The following is a 21,794-nucleotide window of genomic DNA, read 5'->3' on the forward strand; positions in this document are numbered from 1 at the left end:
GCAGAGATACCTGTACGTCGAGCGTCCTCCCAGATGGTGTGCGCTGGCGACGTATTTTTTCCGCCAGTGTCACTGCCTTCAAGACGACACGCAGCTCCCGGTGGAGTCCGTTAGCCGCGCCTCTCTGAGGGAGTTGCCTGTCTTTTACCGGGATCTTTTCCGAGTCTGGAACATGGTCTCCTCCAGTCAGGGCGCTCCCCCGCCGGCGGAGGAGAGCGCCTCGGCTGTCCGGGCGGCCGACTCCGGGGACGGTCCGGCGGGCGGAGGAGTAGCCGAAACCCCCGGGACGTCCCTCACTGCGGGTGGCGAGGGTGCTCGGGAGTGCGGAGCGATCCCAGCCGAGCTGACCCCCGCTCGGCCGGAACTGCTCATCGGACCCAGGCCCCGAAACCCTCCTCGGGAGCCGGTCCCGCACAACACGAGCCGCCTCTCGGAAATGCCCTCCGTGCCATTCCAATCGGCGCGGAGGGGTTTCCTGTACGGGCTGCTCCTGCACACTCTCCACTTCCTCGCCCTCGTCAGCCGGCCGGACACGCCCTGGCGGTCCGCGTTGCCATCTGGCGGCGAGGGGAAACCCCGATGGAGGTCTCTCTACGCGGGAGTCTCCCCCCTTTACATCGGGGACCTGGGGTGGAGGGTGCTGCACAGAGCAGTCCCGTGCAATAGGCTTTTAAGTAGGTTCACGGACTCCCAGGCCACCTGTACTTTCTGCGGCCTGGACGAGTCCGTGTTCCACATTTATACGGAGTGTGCGAGGTTGCAGCCCCTATTTGAGTATCTGAAGGGGCTGCTCCTCAAATTCTGGCTGCACTTCAGTCCCACGCTCCTGATCTTTGGGCACCCGGTGCGGAGGGGCTTGGGCCGGGAGGAGGATCTCCTCGTCGGTCTGCTCCTGGGCCTGGCCAAGGTGGCAATTCACAGGTCCAGGTTGCGGGCCGTCGGGGGGTCCGTCCTCCCCGATTGCCTGCCCCTCTTCCGCGGTTACGTTCGCGCCCGGGTGTCCCTGGAAAAGGAGCATGCGGTGTCCGCCGGTACGCTTGAGGCCTTCCGCGACCGGTGGGCACCGCAGGGACTGGAGTGCATTGTCGACGCCGAGAATGGCATTTTAATTTGAGTTTTTTGTTTATTTATCTGGTTTTAATAAAGTTATTTTAAAACTGTAAATATGTACATAAAGGGGGCCTGAGGAATAAAGGCCCCCTCGACGTGAAAAATATAAAAGGGGCCTGGGGTATAAAGGTCACCTTATATAAAAAAAAACGGGGGGAAAAAAAAAAACGGGGTTAGATACAGAGTAAAGCTCTCTCTACACTGTCCCATCAAACACTCCCAGGACAGGTACAGCACGGGGTTAGATACAGAGTAAAGCTCCCTCTACACTGTCCTCATCAAACACTCCCAGGACAGGTACAGCACGGGGTTAGATACAGAGTAAAGCTCCCTCTACACTGTCCTCATCAAACACTCCCAGGACAGGTACAGCACGGGGTTAGATACAGAGTAAAGCTCCCTCTGCACTGTCCCCATCAAACACTCCCAGGACAGGTACAGCACAGCGTTAGATAGAGTAAAACTTCCTCGACAATCCCCTTAATTTGAGCTCAGGTACCAGTCCAGAGACCCGTGTCCATAATCTGGTCTGACACTCCTACTGCAGTACTGAAGGAGTACATCATTTTCGGAGGTGCGGCCTTTCAGTTTAGATATTTAACCGATGTCACATCTGCCCTGTCGGCTGGATGTAAAGATCCCATGGCACGAGGTTGGAGAGGAGCAGGGCCGTTCTCACGACCAATAATATTTATCCCTCAATCAACATTACTAAAACAGCTTATAAAAAAAAAGAAAAAAAGAAAAAAAAAACGGGGTCAGATACAGTGTGAAGTTTTTTCTGGAAGGGTGGTCGTGGATGCCTAGGTACAGTAAGGAAAAGGTGTTGTATTAGAATACAAGAATAAGAATCCTGGGGCCAACCATCTTCAGCTGCTTCATCAATGACCTTCCCTCCATCATAAGGTCAGAAGTGGGGATGTTCGCTGATGATTGCACAATGTTCAGCACCATTCGTGACTCCTCAGATACTGAAGCAGTCCGTGTAGAAATGCAGCAAGACCTGGACAATATCCAGTCTTGGGCTGATAAGTGGCAAGTAACATTGGCGCCACACAAATGCCAGGCAATGACCATCTCCAACAAGAGAGAATCTAACCATCTCCCCTTGACATTCAATGGTATTACCATCGCTGAATCCCCCACTATCAACATCCTGGGGTTACCATTGACCAGAAATGGAACTGGACCAGCTACACAGATGCTGTGGCCCCAGTACTGGGGAAAGTGGGGGCTGTACCGTTGGGACGGTCTGGATCTGAACCGTGCTGGGACCAGTGTTCGAGCAAACTTTATAACTAGGGAAGTAGAGAGGGCTTTAAATTAAACAAGGGGGGGTTGAGGGATCAAGCCTGGGTAGATGTAGCAAACCAAGGGGTAGAGTCAAGGCAGGACAGCAGAATTATAACATGGGAAATGAAGATCAGAGAATGGCAGGAAGGGACAGAGACAAAACCTAATAACACACCAACAGTCAAGACTAGATGTTACAAGGATAACAAAAAGACAAACTGATGGCTCTGTATCTGAATGCACATAGCATTCATAACAAAGTAGATGAACTGATAGCGCACATTGAAGTAAATAAATATGATCTGATAGCCATTCCGGAGAGATGACAAGGATTGGGTCCTGAATATTCAGGGGTATATAATATTCAAGAAGAATAGGAAGCTAGGTAAAGGTGGAAGGGTAGCACTGTTAATCTAGGATGGCATTGGTGCAATAGTTAGAGATGATCTTGGTTCAGGAGATCAGGATGTAGAATCGGTTTGGGTGGAGATGAGGAATGGTTGGGGAAAGAAGTCATTAGTGGGAGTGGTCTACAGGCCCCGTAACAGTAACCACAGTGTAGGACTAAGTATACAAGAAATATTGGGTGTCTGTGATAAAGGGACGGCAATAATCATGGGTGATTTTAATCTACATATAAACTGGAAAAAACAGATTGGCAATAGTATCCTGGATGAGGAGTTCATAGAATGCTTTTGAGATAGTTTCTTAGAGCAGCATGTTCTGGAACCAACTCGAGAGCAGGTTATATTAGACTTGGTATTGTGTAATGTGACAGGATTAATTAAGGACCTCAGAGTAAAGGCACCTCTAGGTAGCAGTGACCACAATATGACTGAATTTTAAATCCAGTTTGAAAGAGAGAAGAGCGGGTCTAAGACTAGTATTTTAAACTTAAATAAGGGCAACTATGTGGGCATGAAAGCTGAGCTAGCTGACGTGAACTGGGTTACTAAGCTTGGAGAAAGATCAATAGAGAAGCAGTGACAGGCATTTAAGGGGATATTTCAGAATACTCAGAATAAGTATATTCCTACTATAAAGAAAAACTCTAAGTGGAGGACTCACCATCCATGGTTAACTAAAGAAATTAAAGAAAGCATCAAACTTAAGGAAAAACCATCACATTGCGCAAAGATGAGTGGCAGGTCGGATGATTGGTCAGAATATAAAGAGCAGCAGAGAATGACAAGATTAATCAAGAGAAAGAAATTAGAGTATGAGAATAAGCTAGCTAGAAATGTAAAAATGGATAGCAAGAGTTTCTACAGGTATTTAAAAAGGAAAAGAGTAAGTAAAGTGAGTGTTGGTCCTCTAGAGAGTGAGAATGGGGAGTTAATAGTAGATAATAAGGAAAAGGCAGACGAAATGAAAAAATATTTTGCTTCTGTCTTCACTATAGAGGATACAAAAAACATTCCAGTAATAACTGTAAATCAGGAGGTGGAAGGAAGGGAGGAACTTGGGGAAATTACAATCACCAGGGAAGCGTGACTGAGCAAACTGATGGAGTTGTAGGCTGACAAGTCCCCGGGTCCTGATAGGCTTCATTCTAGGGTCTTAAAAGAGGTGGATAATGAGGTAGTAGATGCATTGGTGTTAATTTTTCAAAATTTGCTGGATTCTGGTAAGGTTCCATCAGATTGGAAAGTAGCAAATATAACCCCTCTATTCAAGAAGATGGGGGGGGGGGGGGGGGGGGGCAAAAAACAGGTAACTACAGGCCAGTTAGCTTGACGTCTGTCATGGGGAAGGTGTTAGAATCGATTATTGAGGCTATAGTTGGGCATTTAGAAAAACTCAAGGTAATTGGGAATAGTCAGCATGGCTTTGTGAAAGGGCAATCATGTTTACCCAATTTATTGGAGTTCTTTGAAGGAGTGATATGCTCTGTGGATAAAGGGGAGCCCGTTGACATACTGTACTTGGATTTCCAGAAGGCATTTGACAAGGTGCCACATAAAAGGTTATTGTGCAAAGTAGGAGCTCATGGTGTAGGGGTAACATATTAACATGAATAGAAGATTGGCTGGATGGCAGAAAACAGAGAGTATGCATAAATGAGTCCTTTTCTGATTGGCAGGATGTGATGAGTGAAGTCCACAGGGGTCTGTGCTGGGGCCTCAACATTTTACAATTTATATCAATGACTTAGATGAGGGGAGTGATGGCATGGTAGCTAAATTTGCAGATAACACAAAGATAGGTAGGAAAGTATATTGTGAAGAGGACATAAGGAGCTTGCAGACTGATATAGATAGGTTGAGTGAGTGGGCAAAAATCTGGCAGATGGAGTATAATGTGGGAAATTGTGAAGTTGTTCACTTTGGCAGGAAGAATAAAAAAGCAGAGTATTACTTAAATGGAGAACGACTTCAGAATTCCGAGGTGCAGAGGGATCTAGGTGTTCTAGTGCATGAGTCACAAAAAGTTAGTATACAGATACAGCAAGTAATAAAGAAGGCTAATGGAATGCTATCCTTTATTACGAGAGGAATTGAAAATAAAAGTAAGGATGTTATGCTTCAGTTATACAGGGCATTGGTGAGACCACATCTCGAATACTGAGTGCAGTTTTGGTCTCCTTATTTAAGGAAGGATGTAAATGCATTAGAGGCAGTTCAGAGGAGGTTTACTAGATTGATATCTGGAATGAGCGGGTTGTCTTATGAGGAAAGGCTGGACAGACTGGGCTTGTTTTCACTGGAGTTTAGAAGAGTGAGGGGAGACTTGATGGAAGTTTATAAGATCCTCAACAGTCTTGACAAGGTGGATGTGGAAAGGATGTTTCCTCTTGTGGTTGAGTCCAGAACCAGGGGGCACTGTTTTAAAATTAGGGGTCGCGCTTTTAGGACCGAGATGAGGAGAAGTTTTTTCTCTGAGGGTTGTGTGACTTTGGAACTCTGCCTCAGAGGGTGGTGGAGGCGGGGTCATTGAATATTTTTAAGGCAGGGGTAGATAGATTCTTGTTAGGCAAAGAATCAAAGATTATCGGGGGTAGATGGGAGTGTGGAATTCGAAACACTAACAGATCAGCCATGATCTTATTGAATGATGGAGCAAGCTCGAGGGGCTGAATGGCCTACTTCTGCTCCTAATTCATATGTAACAGCAGGTCAGAGGTTCGGAATTCTGTGGTGAGTAACTCACCTCCTGTTTCCCCACAGCCTGTCCAGCATCTGTAAGGCAAAAGTCAGGAGTGTGATGGAATACTCTCCACTTGCCTGGATGGGTGCAGCTCCAACAACACTCAAGAAGATCGACACCATTCAGGACAAAGCAGCCCGCTTGATTGGCACCCCATCTGCAAACATTCACTCCCTCCACCACCGACGCACAGTGGCAGCTGTGTGTACCATCTACAAGATGCACTGCAGCAATGCACCAAGGCTCCTTCGACAGCACCTTCCAAACCCACGACCTCTACTAACTAGAAGGACAAGGGCAGCAAATGCATGGGAACACCACCACCTGCAAGTTCCCCTCCAAGTCACACACCATCCTGACTTGGAACTATATCGCCGTTCCTTCACTATCGCTGGGTCAAAATCCTGGAACTCCCTTCCTAACAGCACTGTCTACCCCACACGGTCTGCAACGGTTCAAGAAGGCAGCTCACCACCACCATCTCAAGGACAATTAAAGACGGGCAATAAATGCTGGCCTAGCCAGCAATGCCCACAGCCTCCGACCGAAAAAAAAAGATACAGGGGTAGGAATAAGCCATATTGCATCTCAAGAGATCATGGCCGAACTCCCATATGAACTCTACTTTCCCAACCAATCCTTTGTCTCCCTTAGTGCCCAAAAATCTATCATAGAGTCATAGCGTTATACAGCACAGAAACAGGCCCTTCGGCCCATCGTGTCTGTGCCGGCCATCCTGCACCCAACTATTCTAATCCCATATTCCTGCACTTGGCCATTTCGTCTCAGTCCTGAATATACTCAATAACTGAGCATCCACAACCCTCTGGGGTAGAGAATTCCAAAAGATTCACAGCCCTTTGAGTGAAGAAATGTCTCCTCAGCTCTGTCCTAAATGGCTGAGTCTTATTCTGAGACTGTGCCCAGTACTTTAGATTCCCCAGTCAGCAGAAACAAGCTCTCAGTGCCTACCCTGTCAAGCCCCTGCTGAATCTTATATATTTCAATCAGATCACCTCTCATTCTTCAAAACTCTGGAGAGTACAGACCCAATGTACTCAATGTAGAATTAGAGGGTAACGAGAATTGAGTAGAAGCACAATGTTTGGAACCATTCTTTCCTTTTGCCACTGATACTGGTTAACCATTGAAGCTTGCAGGATAAAATGGGAACTTGGAAATGCAGGTATTAGGAGAGCAGACGGGACAGTGCCCCACGAGTAGTCCTACCTTCATACATCAGTTTCGTGGTACAATACCCGTCGCACTCCACTAACGCTTCATCCTTATCCACCTCGGTGAGGTCAGAGAGACGAACAATAGACACTTCCAGATTGCACAGCGTTCCTGTTTTACACATGTCGGCTCCGAGAGGAGGAAAGATTTCAGCTTTAACATCGTACAGTGTCTGGAGAGAGAGGGCAGCGTTACTGCACAGTACAGGGACAAGGGAAAGGGGGTAAATGTTACTACACAGACAGGGTCTGGGGAAAGGGGGTAAATGTTACTGCACAGTACAGGGACAGGGGAAAGGGGGTAAATGTTACTGCACAGGACAGGGACAAGGGAAAGGGGGTAAATGTTACTACACAGACAGGGTCTGGGGAAAGGGGGTAAATGTTACTACACAGACAGGGTCTGGGGAAAGGGGGTAAATGTTACTACACAGACAGGGTCTGGGGAAAGGGGGTAAATGTACTACACAGACAGGGTCTGGGGAAAGGGGGTAAATGTTACTGCACAGGACAGGGACAAGGGAAAGGGGGTAAATGTTACTGCACAGTACAGGGACAGGGGAAAGGGGGTAAATGTTACTGCACAGACAGGGTCTGGGGAAAGGGGGTAATGTTACTGCACAGTACAGGGACAAGGGAAAGGGGGTAAATGTTACTACACAGACAGGGTCTGGGGAAAGGGGGTAAATGTTACTACACAGACAGGGTCTGGGGAAAGGGGGTAAATGTTACTACACAGACAGGGTCTGGGGAAAGGGGGTAAATGTTACTACACAGACAGGGTCTGGGGAAAGGGGGTAAATGTTACTGCACAGACAGGGTCTGGGGAAAGGTGGTAAATGTTACTGCACAGGACAGGGACAAGGGAAAGGGGGTAAATGTTACTGCACAGTACAGGGACAGGGGAAAGGGGGTAAATGTTACTGCACAGACAGGGTCTGGGGAAAGGGGGTAATGTTACTGCACAGACAGGGTCTGGGGAAAGGGGGTAATGTTACTGCACAGACAGGGTCTGGGGAAAGGGGGTAATGTTACTGCACAGACAGGGTCTGGGGAAAGGGGGTAATGTTACGTCACAGAGTCTGGGGAAAGGGGGTAATGTTACGACACTGACAGGGTCTGGGGAAATGGGGTAATGTTACTGCACAGACAGGGTCTGGGGAAAGGGGGTAATGTTACGTCACAGAGTCTGGGGAAAGGGGGTAATGTTACTGCACAGACAGGGTCTGGGGAAAGGGAGTAATGTTACTGCACAGACAGGGTCTGGGGAAAGGGGGTAATGTTACTGCACAGACAGGGTCTGGGGAAAGGGGGTAATGTGACTGCACAGACAGGGTCTGGGGAAAGGGGGTAATGTTACTACAAGACAGGGTCTGGGGAAAGGGGGTAATGTTACTGCACAGACAGGGTCTGGGGAAAGGGGGTAATGTTACTACAAGACAGGGTCTGTGGGAAGGGGGTAATGTTACTGCACAGACAGGGTCTGGAAAACAGCAGGTACAGTACACACACTGTGCACTGTGAGCAAAGAGGAAGTTAGTGCAATTGGAGCTAAGGAAGGCTTCAAACTCAAATGGAAACATCGGAAAAAGCAGAGAAATAGTTAAGGTACACAAAGAAACTGGACATCACCATTATAGCCACGAGGTGGGCGGCACAGTGGCGCAGTTGTTAGCACCGCAGCCTCACAGCTCCAGTGACCCGGGTTCGATTCTGGGTACTGCCTGTGTGGAGTTTGCAAGTTCTCCCTGTGTCTGCGTGGGTTTCCTCCGGGTGCTCCGGTTTCCTCCCACCTCCAAAAGACTTGCAGGTTGATAGGTAAATTGGCCATTTTAAATTGCCCCTAATGTAGGTAGGTGGTAGGAGAATAGTGGGGATGTGGTAGAGAATATGGGGTCAGTGTCAGGTTAGTATAAATGGGTGGTTGTTGGTCGGCACAGACTCGGTGGGCCGAAGGGCCTGTTTCAGTGCTGTATCTCTAAAAGTATCAATGAGTGATCCATGCAGATCCCGAGTGCACATTGTTCATTCCTTACACAGTTACTTGAAGACTGAGGATTTGTGATTTGTTTCACTTACATAGAAGCTACCCAGTTTGAACTCGTAGGTGTACGGTTTCATCGATCCAAGTTCCTGGCTTGATCGTGGTGTGAAGGCCACACTGAACTGACAGTGCAGAGAGGGTCCCGGCTCCTGGCTCCATGTCAACTCCCACAGGAAGAAGGTGGCCTGCTTGCTGTAGATGTGCTGAGGCAATAAAACAGAGCTCATGAAGATCACATACAAGCAAACATGGCCAATGTTGGCCTCTCCCCAGCTGCTGCCCCCAAAGCTCATGGGTACTGCATTAAAATAGGTTAATGGGACTGAATGCAGATAAACTGTCAGACCCAGATTACTGAGGCAGGGAGGGCAGGAGACAGCAGAGGCACTACCTAGAATTCTACAAATATTATTGCCAAACAGAAGAAACAGCAACAAAAGTAGGCCATGCAATCCTTCGAGCCTGCTCTGCCATTCAGTATGATAATGGCTGAACATCTACCTCCATATTCCCGCCCAATCCCCCATCTCCTGAATCCCTTAGTGCCCAAATATCTATTCATCTCAGTCTTGAATCTGCTCAATGACTGAGCATCCACAGTTCTCCAGGGTACAGAATTCCAAAGATTCACAACCCTCAATGAAGAAATTTGTCATCTCAGTCCTAAATGATAGACTCTTATTCTGAAACTGTGACCCCGTGCTCCAGATTCCTCAGCCAGGGGAAACAACTTCCTGGCATCTACCCCATCAAACCCCCGAAGAATCTTATCCATTTCTATGAGATCACCTCTAATTTTTCTAACCTCCAGAGAGCAGAGGCCCATTGAAATCAACAGGAATTGGGCCAAAGATCAGGAGGGTGAAAACTTTTACAACCCTCTTCAAGGAAAGGGATAAACAGATAACTTCTGTCTGACAGTTCAGTACAGCCCCTTCCCAGTCTCAGGACCTTCATACTGGCCAATGGACCGGGAAAATCCAGGAATGGCTGAGCAGGCCACATCCCTCATTGGAGTAGGAATGCCTGCACCTTGACCTTCACTGTGCAGGGACCTCTCCACTGTGCCGGGGCAGAGCAGAGCAGATTGATTCCCAGTCACCTCTCCAGACTCAGTCGTCCTCAATCCATGGGAAGCCAGCGGGAAGAATCCTGAGAGCGTGCGAGAGTACATTCCGAAAAGTCTGGGGTCTGGGTTTTATACATGGGGGCACAAGGAAGGAGGTTGAATTTGTACAAGCTATTGGTTGGACTGAAGCTGGAGTCTCGTGTGCTGTTCTAGGTACCCCATAGTAGGGAGAATATTAGAGTCATGGGAATGGAACAGTGAAGGTTCACTAAAATGGACCAAGAATGAAAGGATATAATTAGAGAGAGGCTCAAAAAATTAGAGGTTTTCTCATTTGAATAGAGAAAATTAAGGGGTAGTGGGAATTTAAGAGGTTTTCAAAGTAATGAAAGTTAAATTGAGAAGATAAAATAGTGAGATTGTTTTAGTAACTAGCAGCACAGATCGAGGATCATTGGTCAGCGAATCAGTAACTAGCAACACAGATTGAGGGTTATCACTGGTTGGTGAATCAGTAACTAGCAGCACAGATTGAGGGTTATCACTGGTCGGTGAATCAGTAACTAGCAGCACAGATTGAGGGTTATCACTGGTTACTGAGTCAGTAACTAGCAGCACAGATTGAGGGTTATCACTGGTTGGTGAATCAGTAACTAGCAGCACAGATTGAGGGTTATCACTGGTCAATGAATCAATAACTAGCAGTACAGATTGAGGGTTATCACTGGTTAGTGATTCAGTAACTAGCAGCACAGATTGAGGGTTATCACTGGTTGGTGAATCAGTAACTAGCAGCACAGATTGAGGGTTATCACTGGTTAGTGATTCAGTAACTAGCAGCACAGATTGAGGGTTATCACTGGTCGGTGAATCAGTAACTAGCAGTACAGATTGAGGGTTATCACTGGTTAGTGATTCAGTAACTAGCAGCACAGATTGAGGGTTATCACTGGTTGGTGAATCAGTAACTAGCAGCACAGATTGAGGGTTATCACTGGTTAGTGATTCAGTAACTAGCAGCACAGATTGAGGGTTATCACTGGTCGGTGAATCAGTAACTAGCAGTACAGATTGAGGGTTATCACTGGTTGGTGAATCAGTAACTAGCAGCACAGATTGAGGGTTATCACTGGTTGGTGAATCAGTAACTAGCAGCACAGATTGAGGGTTATCACTGGTTAGTGATTCAGTAACACGCAGCACAGATTGAGGGTTATCACTGGTTGGTGAATCAGTAACTAGCAGTACAGATTGAGGGTTATCACTGGTTGGTGAATCAGTAACTAGCAGCACAGATTGAGGGTTATCACTGGTTAGTGATTCAGTAACTAGCAGCACAGATTGAGGGTTATCACTGGTCGGTGAATCAGTAACTAGCAGCACAGATTGAGGGTTATCATTGGTTAGTGATTCAGTAACTAGCAGTACAGATTGAGGGTTATCACTGGTCGATGAATCAGTAACTAGCAGCACAGATTGAGGGTTATCACTGGTTACTGAGTCATTAACTAGCAGTACAGATTGAGGATTATCACTGGTCAGCGAATCAGTAATTTAATTTGGGAGATTTCCTTTCTCTCCAGCTTTTGTTTCAATCCAGTGAGTTCAATACGTAGTCTTTTCTCACTCACACATTTTGTAAAGTGTACTTTGTCCCACAAAAAATGATTATCCACATAACATTCAAGGGTGTCCTATCTTCAGTATGTCCCTTGTTCAGAATTTCACCCAAAATATTTGACAAATAGAACCCATATCCACTGCCTCCACAAGACCCAGTGTTTCTGCAGCTAAAATGCTTATAACAACCTTTTTTATTTTTTTAGCCTCCCAAGCAAAAGGACAACATTTCCCATTTTCACCCATCAGAAATATTATGAAGCCAGCCGCACTCGAATACCCATCAGCAAGATTAGCATGTGAAGCATCACAAAAAATTATTAGCTTCATTTTCTTTGGGTCATCTAAGGATGGGAACTTCAGTACACATTTCTCCAGATTTAGTTTTTTTAATGTTTTATTTGTCCTTAAAGTATTCTCAACTTTTGGATGTTTCATCATCGTGCTTAATTCCAGAACCTCAAAACTATCAGGCCTAGTCTGAGAGCCCAACCAGTTTAATTGACCCACCAGACTTCGCAATTGCTCAATCTCTGTTTTAGATAGATCATCATCTTTCTGTGATGACTGAACAGGATTAACCGGGATGGGAGTAACCCTCTCTAAATAGGATTGTTGATTCAAACTTATTCCAGACTTACTCTGTTTAATATCGAAACCAATATATTTAAGTGCCCCACAAGCCTGACTCCCAAACTTAAATTCTACCCTAATCTTATTAATAACATATTTGAGTATTGCTGAAAATAGAGACATGTTGTCGAAGCTTTTCGCCTGACTGGTGGATCGTATCAAACATGTCCCTTTCTGTTCCCGATGGGCAAGGTACAGGCCGAACCCAACTAGGCCGTGCTTGCAAAACTCAAAACGCAGTGTCCAACATTAGATGTGATTTCTTGATTGGACAACATTTGCTAAATAATCCTCAGTGTGCTAAGAATTACACTGACTACTAATTTAAGATTGTCAGTAGGGCTCGCAGTGTGGCACATTTGTGTGTACTAGAAGCTACATATATTAATGTACAGGGCCTGTTCTTTGCAGACAGAAAGAACATGTACACACATTGTGCCTGCTTCAGCTGAACAAAATAAGTGACAGCCATTCGCTGGTTTATTCCTCAGGGCAATGCCTTGACCAATCAGAGTCAAGCTGCCTGGTTTAAATTTCAAACAAAGCTTGGCAGTTAACTGTCAGTCACCGTAAACTGGTGTGTTCTCCATGGCAATGCCTCTACCAATCAGAGTTCATTTGCCAACCTATCAGCACTCTCTTCTCATGCAGTATAAGTTGTTGTTTTCCCTTACATTGGGTATTCTTGCATATTGTCCTGATGAGTGCAAAACGAAAAGTTTCGACAACATGTCTCTGTTTTCAGCAACTCAAGTTCTGTACAACTAAACAACTATTTAATAACATATTTCTCAAAACCCGCAGTTCCACCTCATAAGAGATCATCAACGTGTATCATGAAGATGTCTGAAAGTTTCCCTTTATATACCAATGAAACATTGCGGGATCTGCTTTTAGTTGAACACAACCAATTTTCAACAAAACAGATCTCGCCGAGAAATAACACACTCTGGAAGCATCATTAAGGCCATAGATACATTTGTTCAGTTTCCTTCTGTATCTGCTGCCTCTTTGGATGGTTTCAGAAACACCTCTCTCTGAAAAGTATCACCCTGCAGCAATGTGGCGTTTATGTCAATTGATCTACACTCCCATGAATATGTGACCAAAACAGCCAAAAAGATTTTGAAGGTTACTTTTCCAGCTGTGGGAGAGTCCACTCTAACTTTGGTTTCACCCAGTCACTCTTCAAAACCGCTCACAACTAGCCTCGCTTTAGCCTTATAAGTTCCATTGGGAAGGGCTTGTTCAGTACAAATTCATCTATGTGACAAGGCTGGCTGTCTCCTATCTGATACCCCAGAATAAACTCCAAACTCTCTAATTTCTTATGCTTTGCTTCTCTCATTAGTTTATCCTCAAGTTTATTGGCGGCCACAAAAACTTCACGATCATGAGGACTTCTGCTTCGAGTTTTACTCTGAGATTGCTCTCTAGTCCTCGTTTCATTGTGGAATCTGTTCAAACCACAGCCTCTGTTAGCACTTTGATATCTTTCGGAACTACTGCTAGAAGATCTCCCTCGTACATTATCGGAGGCTCTTTCTCCTGTACACGATTGCTTCCTTACGCAAGACTCACTATTAGAACTTGCACTGTGCTTTCCTACCCTCCACTCTTTCACCCCATTCTGCCAGTCCATGGACCTTGCTTCTTGGTCATCACCTTGAACATTTAAACTTGCCTGTAGATTTGCCTGCACGTCCCACAATTGTTGCATCCCTCCATCTATTAGACCTCTCTGGAATATATGTTACCCCAGTACCTACTCGGGGCAATTGTCCTTTGGATGCGATAGCTCTTTCCATGACATCATGATTGCTCACATTACTATCCAACTCTTTATCTACTGTATTCTGTTTCTCAGGACATTCATCACAAAACACACAGGTATTTGAGGTACAAGGTGCATTGTTTCCCTCTATCAGCTGCTCAGATTCTGAGATTTTGTAATGAACCCCGATTAATCGCGAGAAATGAACCTTAACAATTTGATTGCTTGATAATCCTGTCTCACCATCCCGACCGATTACCTTACCAAGGGCCTTCCATTCTCTATGACCCTCTATTTTATAATACACCAAATCTCCCGAATTAAATTCTGCCTCAGTTGACCTTATACAATTCCTCAGAGCTCTCCGAATTTTCTCAGAGACCTCAGCCTTGATGAAAGCCCATCTCCCTGCATGTAAAGCATTCAAATGTGCAGAAAAAATATAACTAATTGTAGTATCTTCTAGTGCAGGAGGGCTATCGCCCAGTACAGAAGGCAATTTGGATTCTGCCCATAAACTAATTGATAGGGACTGTATCCCCCAACCATCCGAAGCAAATTCTTCGCGTGAATCGCCCATGCCAGGGCAGTTGTCAACTTGCAGTTTGGCTGGTCAGCTAAGGTTTTATACAGAATTTCATCAACCACTGTGTGATTCCTTTCACAAAGCCCATTGCTGAAAGGACCTTCAGCTGCAGTATTCATAACCAAAATGTTCATGTTTTCACACATGTCTCTGAACTCATCATTGGCAAATTCCTCTCCATTATCAGTCAGAAACTTAGCTGGAGCCCAGGTCCAATCCCTATCCATCTCTCCATAACTTTGACTATAATCACCCTTTCGTCCTTGATATTTATTATTGTAGAAAGACTAAATCTAGTTGCTAAATGTAAAATGAAAATATTCTTGCCTTTGTCCCACACCTTTAAATCCATGGCAACTACCTCGTTAAAGTCACCTGCCAATGGAAGGCTGACATTAGGATGTGATGGTGTCCTCTGATACTTCTGACAAATTTCACACTTTTCACTAATCTCTTCTATTATCCTTTTCCTTTTTGGCCTCCTTGTCTCGAGAGACAATGGGTAAGTGCCTAGAGGTGTCAGTGGTTTGTGGAGCAGCACCTGGAGTGACTATAAAGGCCAATTCTAGAGTGACAGACTCTTCCACAGGCGCTGCAGGTAAAGTTGGTTGTCAGGGCTGTTACACAGTTGGCTCTCCCCTTGCGCTTCTGTCTCTTTTCCTGCCAACAGCCGAGTCTCTTCGACTTGCCTCTCTTCAGCCCCACCTTTATAGCTGTCCTCCAGTTCTGGCGATCGCTGGCAACTGGCTCCCATGATTTGCAGTTAATGTCGCAGGACTTCATATCACGTTTGCAGACGTCTTTAAAGCGGAGACATGGACGGCCGGTGGGTCTGATACCAGTGACGAGCTCGCTGTACAATACGTCCTTGGGGATCCTGCCATCTTCCATGTGGTTCACATGGCCAAGCCATCTCAAGCGCCGCTGGCTCAGTAGGGCATACATGCTGGGGATGTTAGCTGCCTTGAGGACTTCTGCGTTGGAGGTACGGTCCTGCCACCCGATGCCAAGGTTCTCCGGAGGCAGCGAAGATGGAATGTGGTGAGACGTCGCTCTTGGCTGACATACGTTGTCCAGACCTCGCTACCATAGAGCAAGGTACTGAGGACACAGGCTTGATACACTCGAACTTTTGTGTTCCGTGTCAGTGTGCCATTTTCCCACACTCTCTTGGCCAGTCTGGACATAGCAGTGGACGCCTTTCCCATGCATTTGTTGATTTCTGCATCGAAGGACATGTTACTGGTGATGGTTGAGCCTAGGTAGGTGAACTCTTGAACCACTTCCAGGGCGTGGTCGCCGATATTGATGGATGGAGCATTTCTGACGTCCTGTCCCATGATGTTCATTTTCTTGAAACTGATGGTTTGGCCAAATTCATTGCAGGCAGCCGCAAGCCTGTTGATGAGTCTCTGCAGACACTCTTCTGTGTGAGATGTTAATGCAGCATCGTCAGCAAAGAGGAGTTCCCTGATGAGGACTTTCCATACTTTGGTCTTCGCTCTTAGACGGGCAAGGTTGAACAACCTGCCATCTGATCTTGTGTGGAGGAATATTCCTTCTTCTGAAGACTTAAATGCGTGAGAAAGTAGCAGTGAGAAGATGATCCCAAACAGTGTGGGTGCAAGAACACAGCCCTGTTTCACACTACTCAGGATAGGAAAGGGGTCTGATGAGGCACTGCTATGCTGAATTTTGCCTTTCATATTGTCATGGAATGAGGTGATGATACTTAGCTTTGGTGGACATCCGATCTTTGCGGCACAGTAGTTAGCATCGCAGCCTCACAGCTCCAGCGACCCAGGTTCAATTCTGGGTACTGCCTGTGTGGAGTTTGCAAGTTCTCCCTGTGTCTGCGTGGGTTTTCTCCGGGTGCTCCGGTTTCCTCCCACAAGCCAAAAGACTTGCAGGTTGGTAGGTAAATTGGCCATTATAAATTGCCCCTAGTATAGGTAGGTGGTAGGGAAATATAGGGACAGGTGGGGATGTGGTAGGAATATGGAATTAGTGTAGGATTAGTATAAATGGGTGGTTGATGGTCGGCACAGACTCGGTGGGCCGAAGGGCCTGTTTCAGTGCTGTATCACTAAACTAAAAAACTAAACTAAACTAGACCACGTCTGCTGACGAGGTCAAAGGCTTTTGTGAGATCTATGAAAGCGACGTAGAGGGGCATCTGTTGTTCGCAGCATTTCTCCTGTAGCTGGCGAAGGGAGAACAGCATATCAATGGTGGATCTCTCTGCTCGAAATCCTCATATACTCTTCATCGATCACACCTGCATCCTTTAGCAGGGTGTTTAATCCCTGACAAGAAGGATGAGCAAGAGCAGGTCAGAGGCTAGGAATCCTGAGGCGAGTAATTCACCTCCTGACTCCCCAATGCCTGTCCACCATCTCCAAGGCACAAGTCAGGTGTGTGATGGAATACTCTCCACTTGCCTGGATGGGTGCAGCTCCAACAACAATCAAGAAGATCGACACCATCCAGGACAAAGCAGCCCACTTGATTGGCAACCCATTCACAAACATTCACTCCCTTCACCACCGACGCACAGTGGCAGCAGTGTGTACCATCTACAAGATGCACTGCAGCAATGCACCAAGACTGCTTAGACTGCACCTTCCAAACCCGCGACCTCGACCAACTAGAAGGACAAGTGCAGCAGATGCATGGGAACACCACCATCTGCAAGTTCCCCTCCAAGTCACACACCATCCTGATTTGGAACTATATCGCCGTTCCTTCACTGTCGCTGGGTCAAAATCCTGGAACTCCCTTCCTAACAGCACTGTGGGTGTACCTACCCCACAAGGACTGCAGCGGTTCAAAAAGGAAGCTCACCATCACCTTTTCAAGGGCAATTAGGGATGTGCAATAAATGCTGGTCTAGTCAGCAACACCTACATCCTACAAATGAATAAAAAAAAATTGTCTGTGTAACTTTAAGACAATTTGCTTGTTATCGCTCTGATTCTTAACACCTGATGCCATCAACACTTCTCTAACATTGACTAGAAATATCAGGTTTTGTTAAGGGTATACACTAATGCCCTGACTGGGTAAACTGCAAATTCACTGACTTTCCAAAAACAATTGCCTCATCATGCTCCATATCAAGTTCAGTTGTGCCTTTTTCATTGAAGGTTTATTCAAGAGTAAAGGTATCTCACTGGAGACTACATCAGTACTGATAAAGTGACTTACCTCAGCTATTTTACATGGAATTACTACTCTCTTCAGCAACTTCAATGTGTTATCATCACCAAACCTAAAGCTAGTAGTACTTTTATACTCCTTAACCTTGTGTTAATCCTCACTACTGAGTGAATCCAGATAATATTGCAATCAATCAGTTCCACATACTGTCGACGTACAAGCACTATCCAATACAGCACAGTTGAATGAATCTGCAATTAACACATTCATCACAGGACTAAAACTCCTCGTCACTAGTACAATTCTTTCAGATTCATCAGGATCTTCCTCTTCTGCCTCAGAATTCTCTGCGTCTTGTATTAGTTCGAGGACTCTGTCCCTCCTCTTACAGTAGTTCATTGCATAATGATACTTTAAGTCACATCTGAAGCACCTACTAACTGTTCCTTGGGCATTCCTGGGATTCATTCGCCTATGATTGCTGTTCCAATTCTGTCTTCCACCGTAATATTCAGACCTGCTAATGGTGCTTTCATCCTCATTCCTCCTGTCTTTAACATTTCCATTGTACTGATACCTGCTTCCAGTATCTAGATTATTTCAAAATCTAGTAAACATGGAGTTCTCCATTCTTTTTCTCACCACAGAATTCCTTGTTTGTTCTACTAGAGCTGCAGGAAAAGACTGTTTTCCCAAGAAATTCTTTAAGGCAGTGGGGGTCCATAACCATTATCACCGTTTATCGAAGACCTGAGGACAGGAGCGGGATCCACTATGCTGCCCTCCACAGTCAAATATCTTGCCACATACCCTGTCTCAGTTCACACAGGAAGGATGGAGACTTGGCAGATACACCAGAGACTGCTTGGCTCCTGTGGAACCTGCACCCCAGCATTAGACAGCATCTCTGAGGAGGATTGGGAATAAACAACACATGCAACCTCAGTTAAAGACACAATTCTTGTTTAACAGGTCACCCACCCATTGGAACCTTACCTGCTGTTTGATGAAATTCATTGACATAAAATTCAGCTCCGAACTATTGGAAACTTCCCTCAATTGGGGGTCAAACAACTGGAAACCAACGTCAGACAGGTTGCGGACACACACCTGCAGATACTTCCTACACAGCAGGAGAGAGAGGGAGAGAAAGTCAACAATCAGTAAAGCACCACAAGAACAGATCATTAAACATTCAGCAGGCCCAGTGAGACAAACCAGATTCGACTGAGTTTGTGCAATTCCATTAAGCAGCAGCATGACTGTGATCTATACTTTTCAGCGACAGTGACAGAGACGGGCAGACAGAGAGAGCGAGCAACAGACGGGGCGATGGGGGAAACCGGGCAGAGAGACGGAGAGCGAGCGCTGGCGACGGAGGGGCGGCTGACTGACAGTAGGGGGGGGGGGGGACCGACGGACATAGAGGCAGAGGGAGGGAGAGAGAGGGGCCGAGGGAGGGAGACAGCGGGGCCGAGGGAGGGAGACAGAGGGGCCGAGGGAGGGAGACAGAGGGGCCGAGGGAGGGAGACAGAGGGGCCGAGGGAGGGAGACAGAGGGGCCGAGGGAGGGAGACAGAGGGGCCGAGGGAGGGAGACAGAGGGGCCGAGGGAGGGAGACAGAGGGGCCGAGGGAGGGAGACAGAGGGGCCGAGGGACGGAGAGAGAGGGGCCGAGGGACGGAGAGAGAGGGGCCGAGGGACGGAGAGAGAGGGGCCGAGGGACGGAGAGAGAGGGGCCGAGGGACGGAGAGAGAGGGGCCGAGGGACGGAGAGAGAGAGGCCGAGGGACGGAGAGAGAGAGGCCGAGGGACGGAGAGAGAGAGGCCGAGGGACGGAGAGAGAGAGGCCGAGGGACGGAGAGAGAGAGGCCGAGGGACGGAGAGAGAGAGGCCGAGGGACGGAGAGAGAGAGGCCGAGGGACAGAGAGAGAGAGGCCGAGGGACAGAGAGAGAGAGGCCGAGGGACAGAGAGAGAGAGGCCGAGGGACAGAGAGAGAGAGGCCGAGGGACAGAGAGAGAGAGGCCGAGGGACAGAGAGAGAGAGGCAGAGGGACAGAGAGAGAGAGGCAGAGGGACAGAGAGAGGCAGAGGGACAGAGAGAGATAGGCAGAGGGACAGAGAGACAGAGGCAGAGGGACAGAGAGACAGAGGCAGAGGGACAGAGAGACAGAGGCAGAGGGACAGAGAGACAGAGGCAGAGGGACAGAGAGACAGAGGCAGAGGGACAGAGAGACAGAGGCAGAGGGACAGAGGCAGAGGGACATGCAAGATGGTGACTCACTGACCCTCACCCTGCTGAAGAATGAGGCAGAACGTGGTAAACAACTGAAACAGTGAATAGGACAACACAACCTCTCTCACACTGGCACAACTGGCTAAAATAACTCAACAATCGCCCGATCTCCAGCCAAAGGACGCTTCTGGGAAGAGGAAGCACCTGGCTCCTCCGTGGAGGTTATAAAGCAACTCTCCCATTCTCAGTGGGGGGGATTTCCCCCCACTGTGGTTGACAGGGCCCTCAACCGTGTCCGACCCATTCCCCGCACCTCTACCCTCACCCCTTCCCCTCCCTCCCAGAACCGTGACAGGGTTCCCCTTGTCCTCACTTTTCATCCCACCAGCCTCCATATCCAAAGGATCATCCTCCGCCATTTTCGCCACCTCCAGCGTGATGCCACTACCAGTCGCATCTTCCCCTCCCTTCCCCTGTCAGCATTCCGAAGGGATCGTTCCCTCCGCGACACCCTGGTCCACTCCTCCATTACCCCCACCACCTCGTCCCCGTCCCAGGGCACCTTCCCCTGCAATCGCAGGAGGTGTAATACCTGCCCATTTACCTCCTCTCTCCTCACTATCCCAGGCCCCAAACACTCCTTTCAGGTGAAGCAGCGATTTACTTGTACTTCTCTCAATGTAGTATACTGTATTCGCTGCTCACAGTGTGGTCTCCCCAATGTAGAGGACTACAAGCGCAGACTGGGTGACCGCTTTGCGGAACATCTCCGCTCAGTCCGCAAGCAGGACCCTGAGCTTCCGGTTGCTTGCCATTTCAACACTCCCCCCTGCTCTCATGCTCACAGCTCTGTCCTGGGATTGCTGCAGTGTTCCAGTGAACATCAACGCAAGCTCGAGGAACAGCATCTCATCTACCGATTAGGCACACTACAGCCTGCAGGACTGAACATTGAGTTCAATAATTTCAGAGCATGACAGCCCCCCACTTTACTTTCATTTTTAGTCATTTTTAGTTATTTTTTCTTCCCTTTTTTTTTACATTCCTTTTTACATTTTTTACAATCTTTTTTTGCATTTATTTCATTTCATCTTAGTTTGTTCAGTTTGCTTACCCACTGTTTTTTTCAGGTTGTTTTTCTTCAGGTTTGCACTTGCTGCTGTTCAATATTCAGTATATTCACACCTAATCTGTACTAATGCTTTGTCTTTCAACACACCATTAACATATTGTTTGCCTTTGCTCCGTGACCTTTTGGTCAGCTATGTGGCCTGGTCCAATCTGCACCTTCTCCTTTGTTATCTCTTGCCCAACCCCCACCTCACTTGTTTATAATCTGTGACTTTTCTAATATTTGTCAGTTCCGAAGAAGGGTCACTGACCCGAAACGTTAACTCTGCTTCTCTTTCCACAGATGCTGCCAGACCTGCTGAGTGATTCCAGCATTTCTTGTTTTTGTCTCCCATTCTCAGGATGTCCTAAAACTACTTCACAACCCATTCAATTTTTTTTTAGGTGTTTAGATGCTGTTATAATGTATGAATCCAGGCAGCCCATTTGCCCATGGCAAAGTCTCCGGGTAATCTCTTCTCAAAATGTTGGTTGAAGGACAAAGATTGGAGAGGACACAGCAGGGAGCTCCCCTGCTCCTTTTCAGAATAGTACAATGGCAGCCAGGGCCTCAGTTCAAACTTTTATCCACATGATGGCACCTCCGACAGTGCGGCACTCCCTCAGTACTGACCCACCGCCAGTGCAGCGCTACCTCAGTACTGACCCACCGCCAGTGCAGCGCTCCCTCAGTACTGACCCACCGCCAGTGCAGCGCTCCCTCAGTACTGACCCACCGCCAGTGCAGCGCTCCCTCAGTACTGACCCTCCGCCAGTGCAG

The 21,794-nt window shown here is 47.2% G+C and overlaps 1 protein-coding gene across 2 annotated transcripts in view; it reads right to left on the reverse strand.

Annotated features, from left to right (window-relative positions):
• trappc10 (trafficking protein particle complex subunit 10) overlaps positions 1–21,794 on the reverse strand; it is an 80,101-nt gene that overhangs the window by 11,685 nt on the left and 46,622 nt on the right. For both annotated transcript variants that reach the window (XM_068041304.1, XM_068041306.1), the window contains 3 exons: positions 18,667–18,793; positions 8,865–9,032; positions 6,781–6,958 (listed from right to left, as the gene is read on the reverse strand). In XM_068041304.1, coding sequence (XP_067897405.1) covers positions 6,781–6,958; positions 8,865–9,032; positions 18,667–18,793 — 473 coding nt within the window. The remainder of the gene's footprint in view (positions 1–6,780; positions 6,959–8,864; positions 9,033–18,666; positions 18,794–21,794) is intronic.

This window comes from Heterodontus francisci, chromosome 10 (genome assembly GCF_036365525.1).
Source record: "Heterodontus francisci isolate sHetFra1 chromosome 10, sHetFra1.hap1, whole genome shotgun sequence".
NCBI lineage: Eukaryota > Metazoa > Chordata > Chondrichthyes > Heterodontiformes > Heterodontidae > Heterodontus > Heterodontus francisci.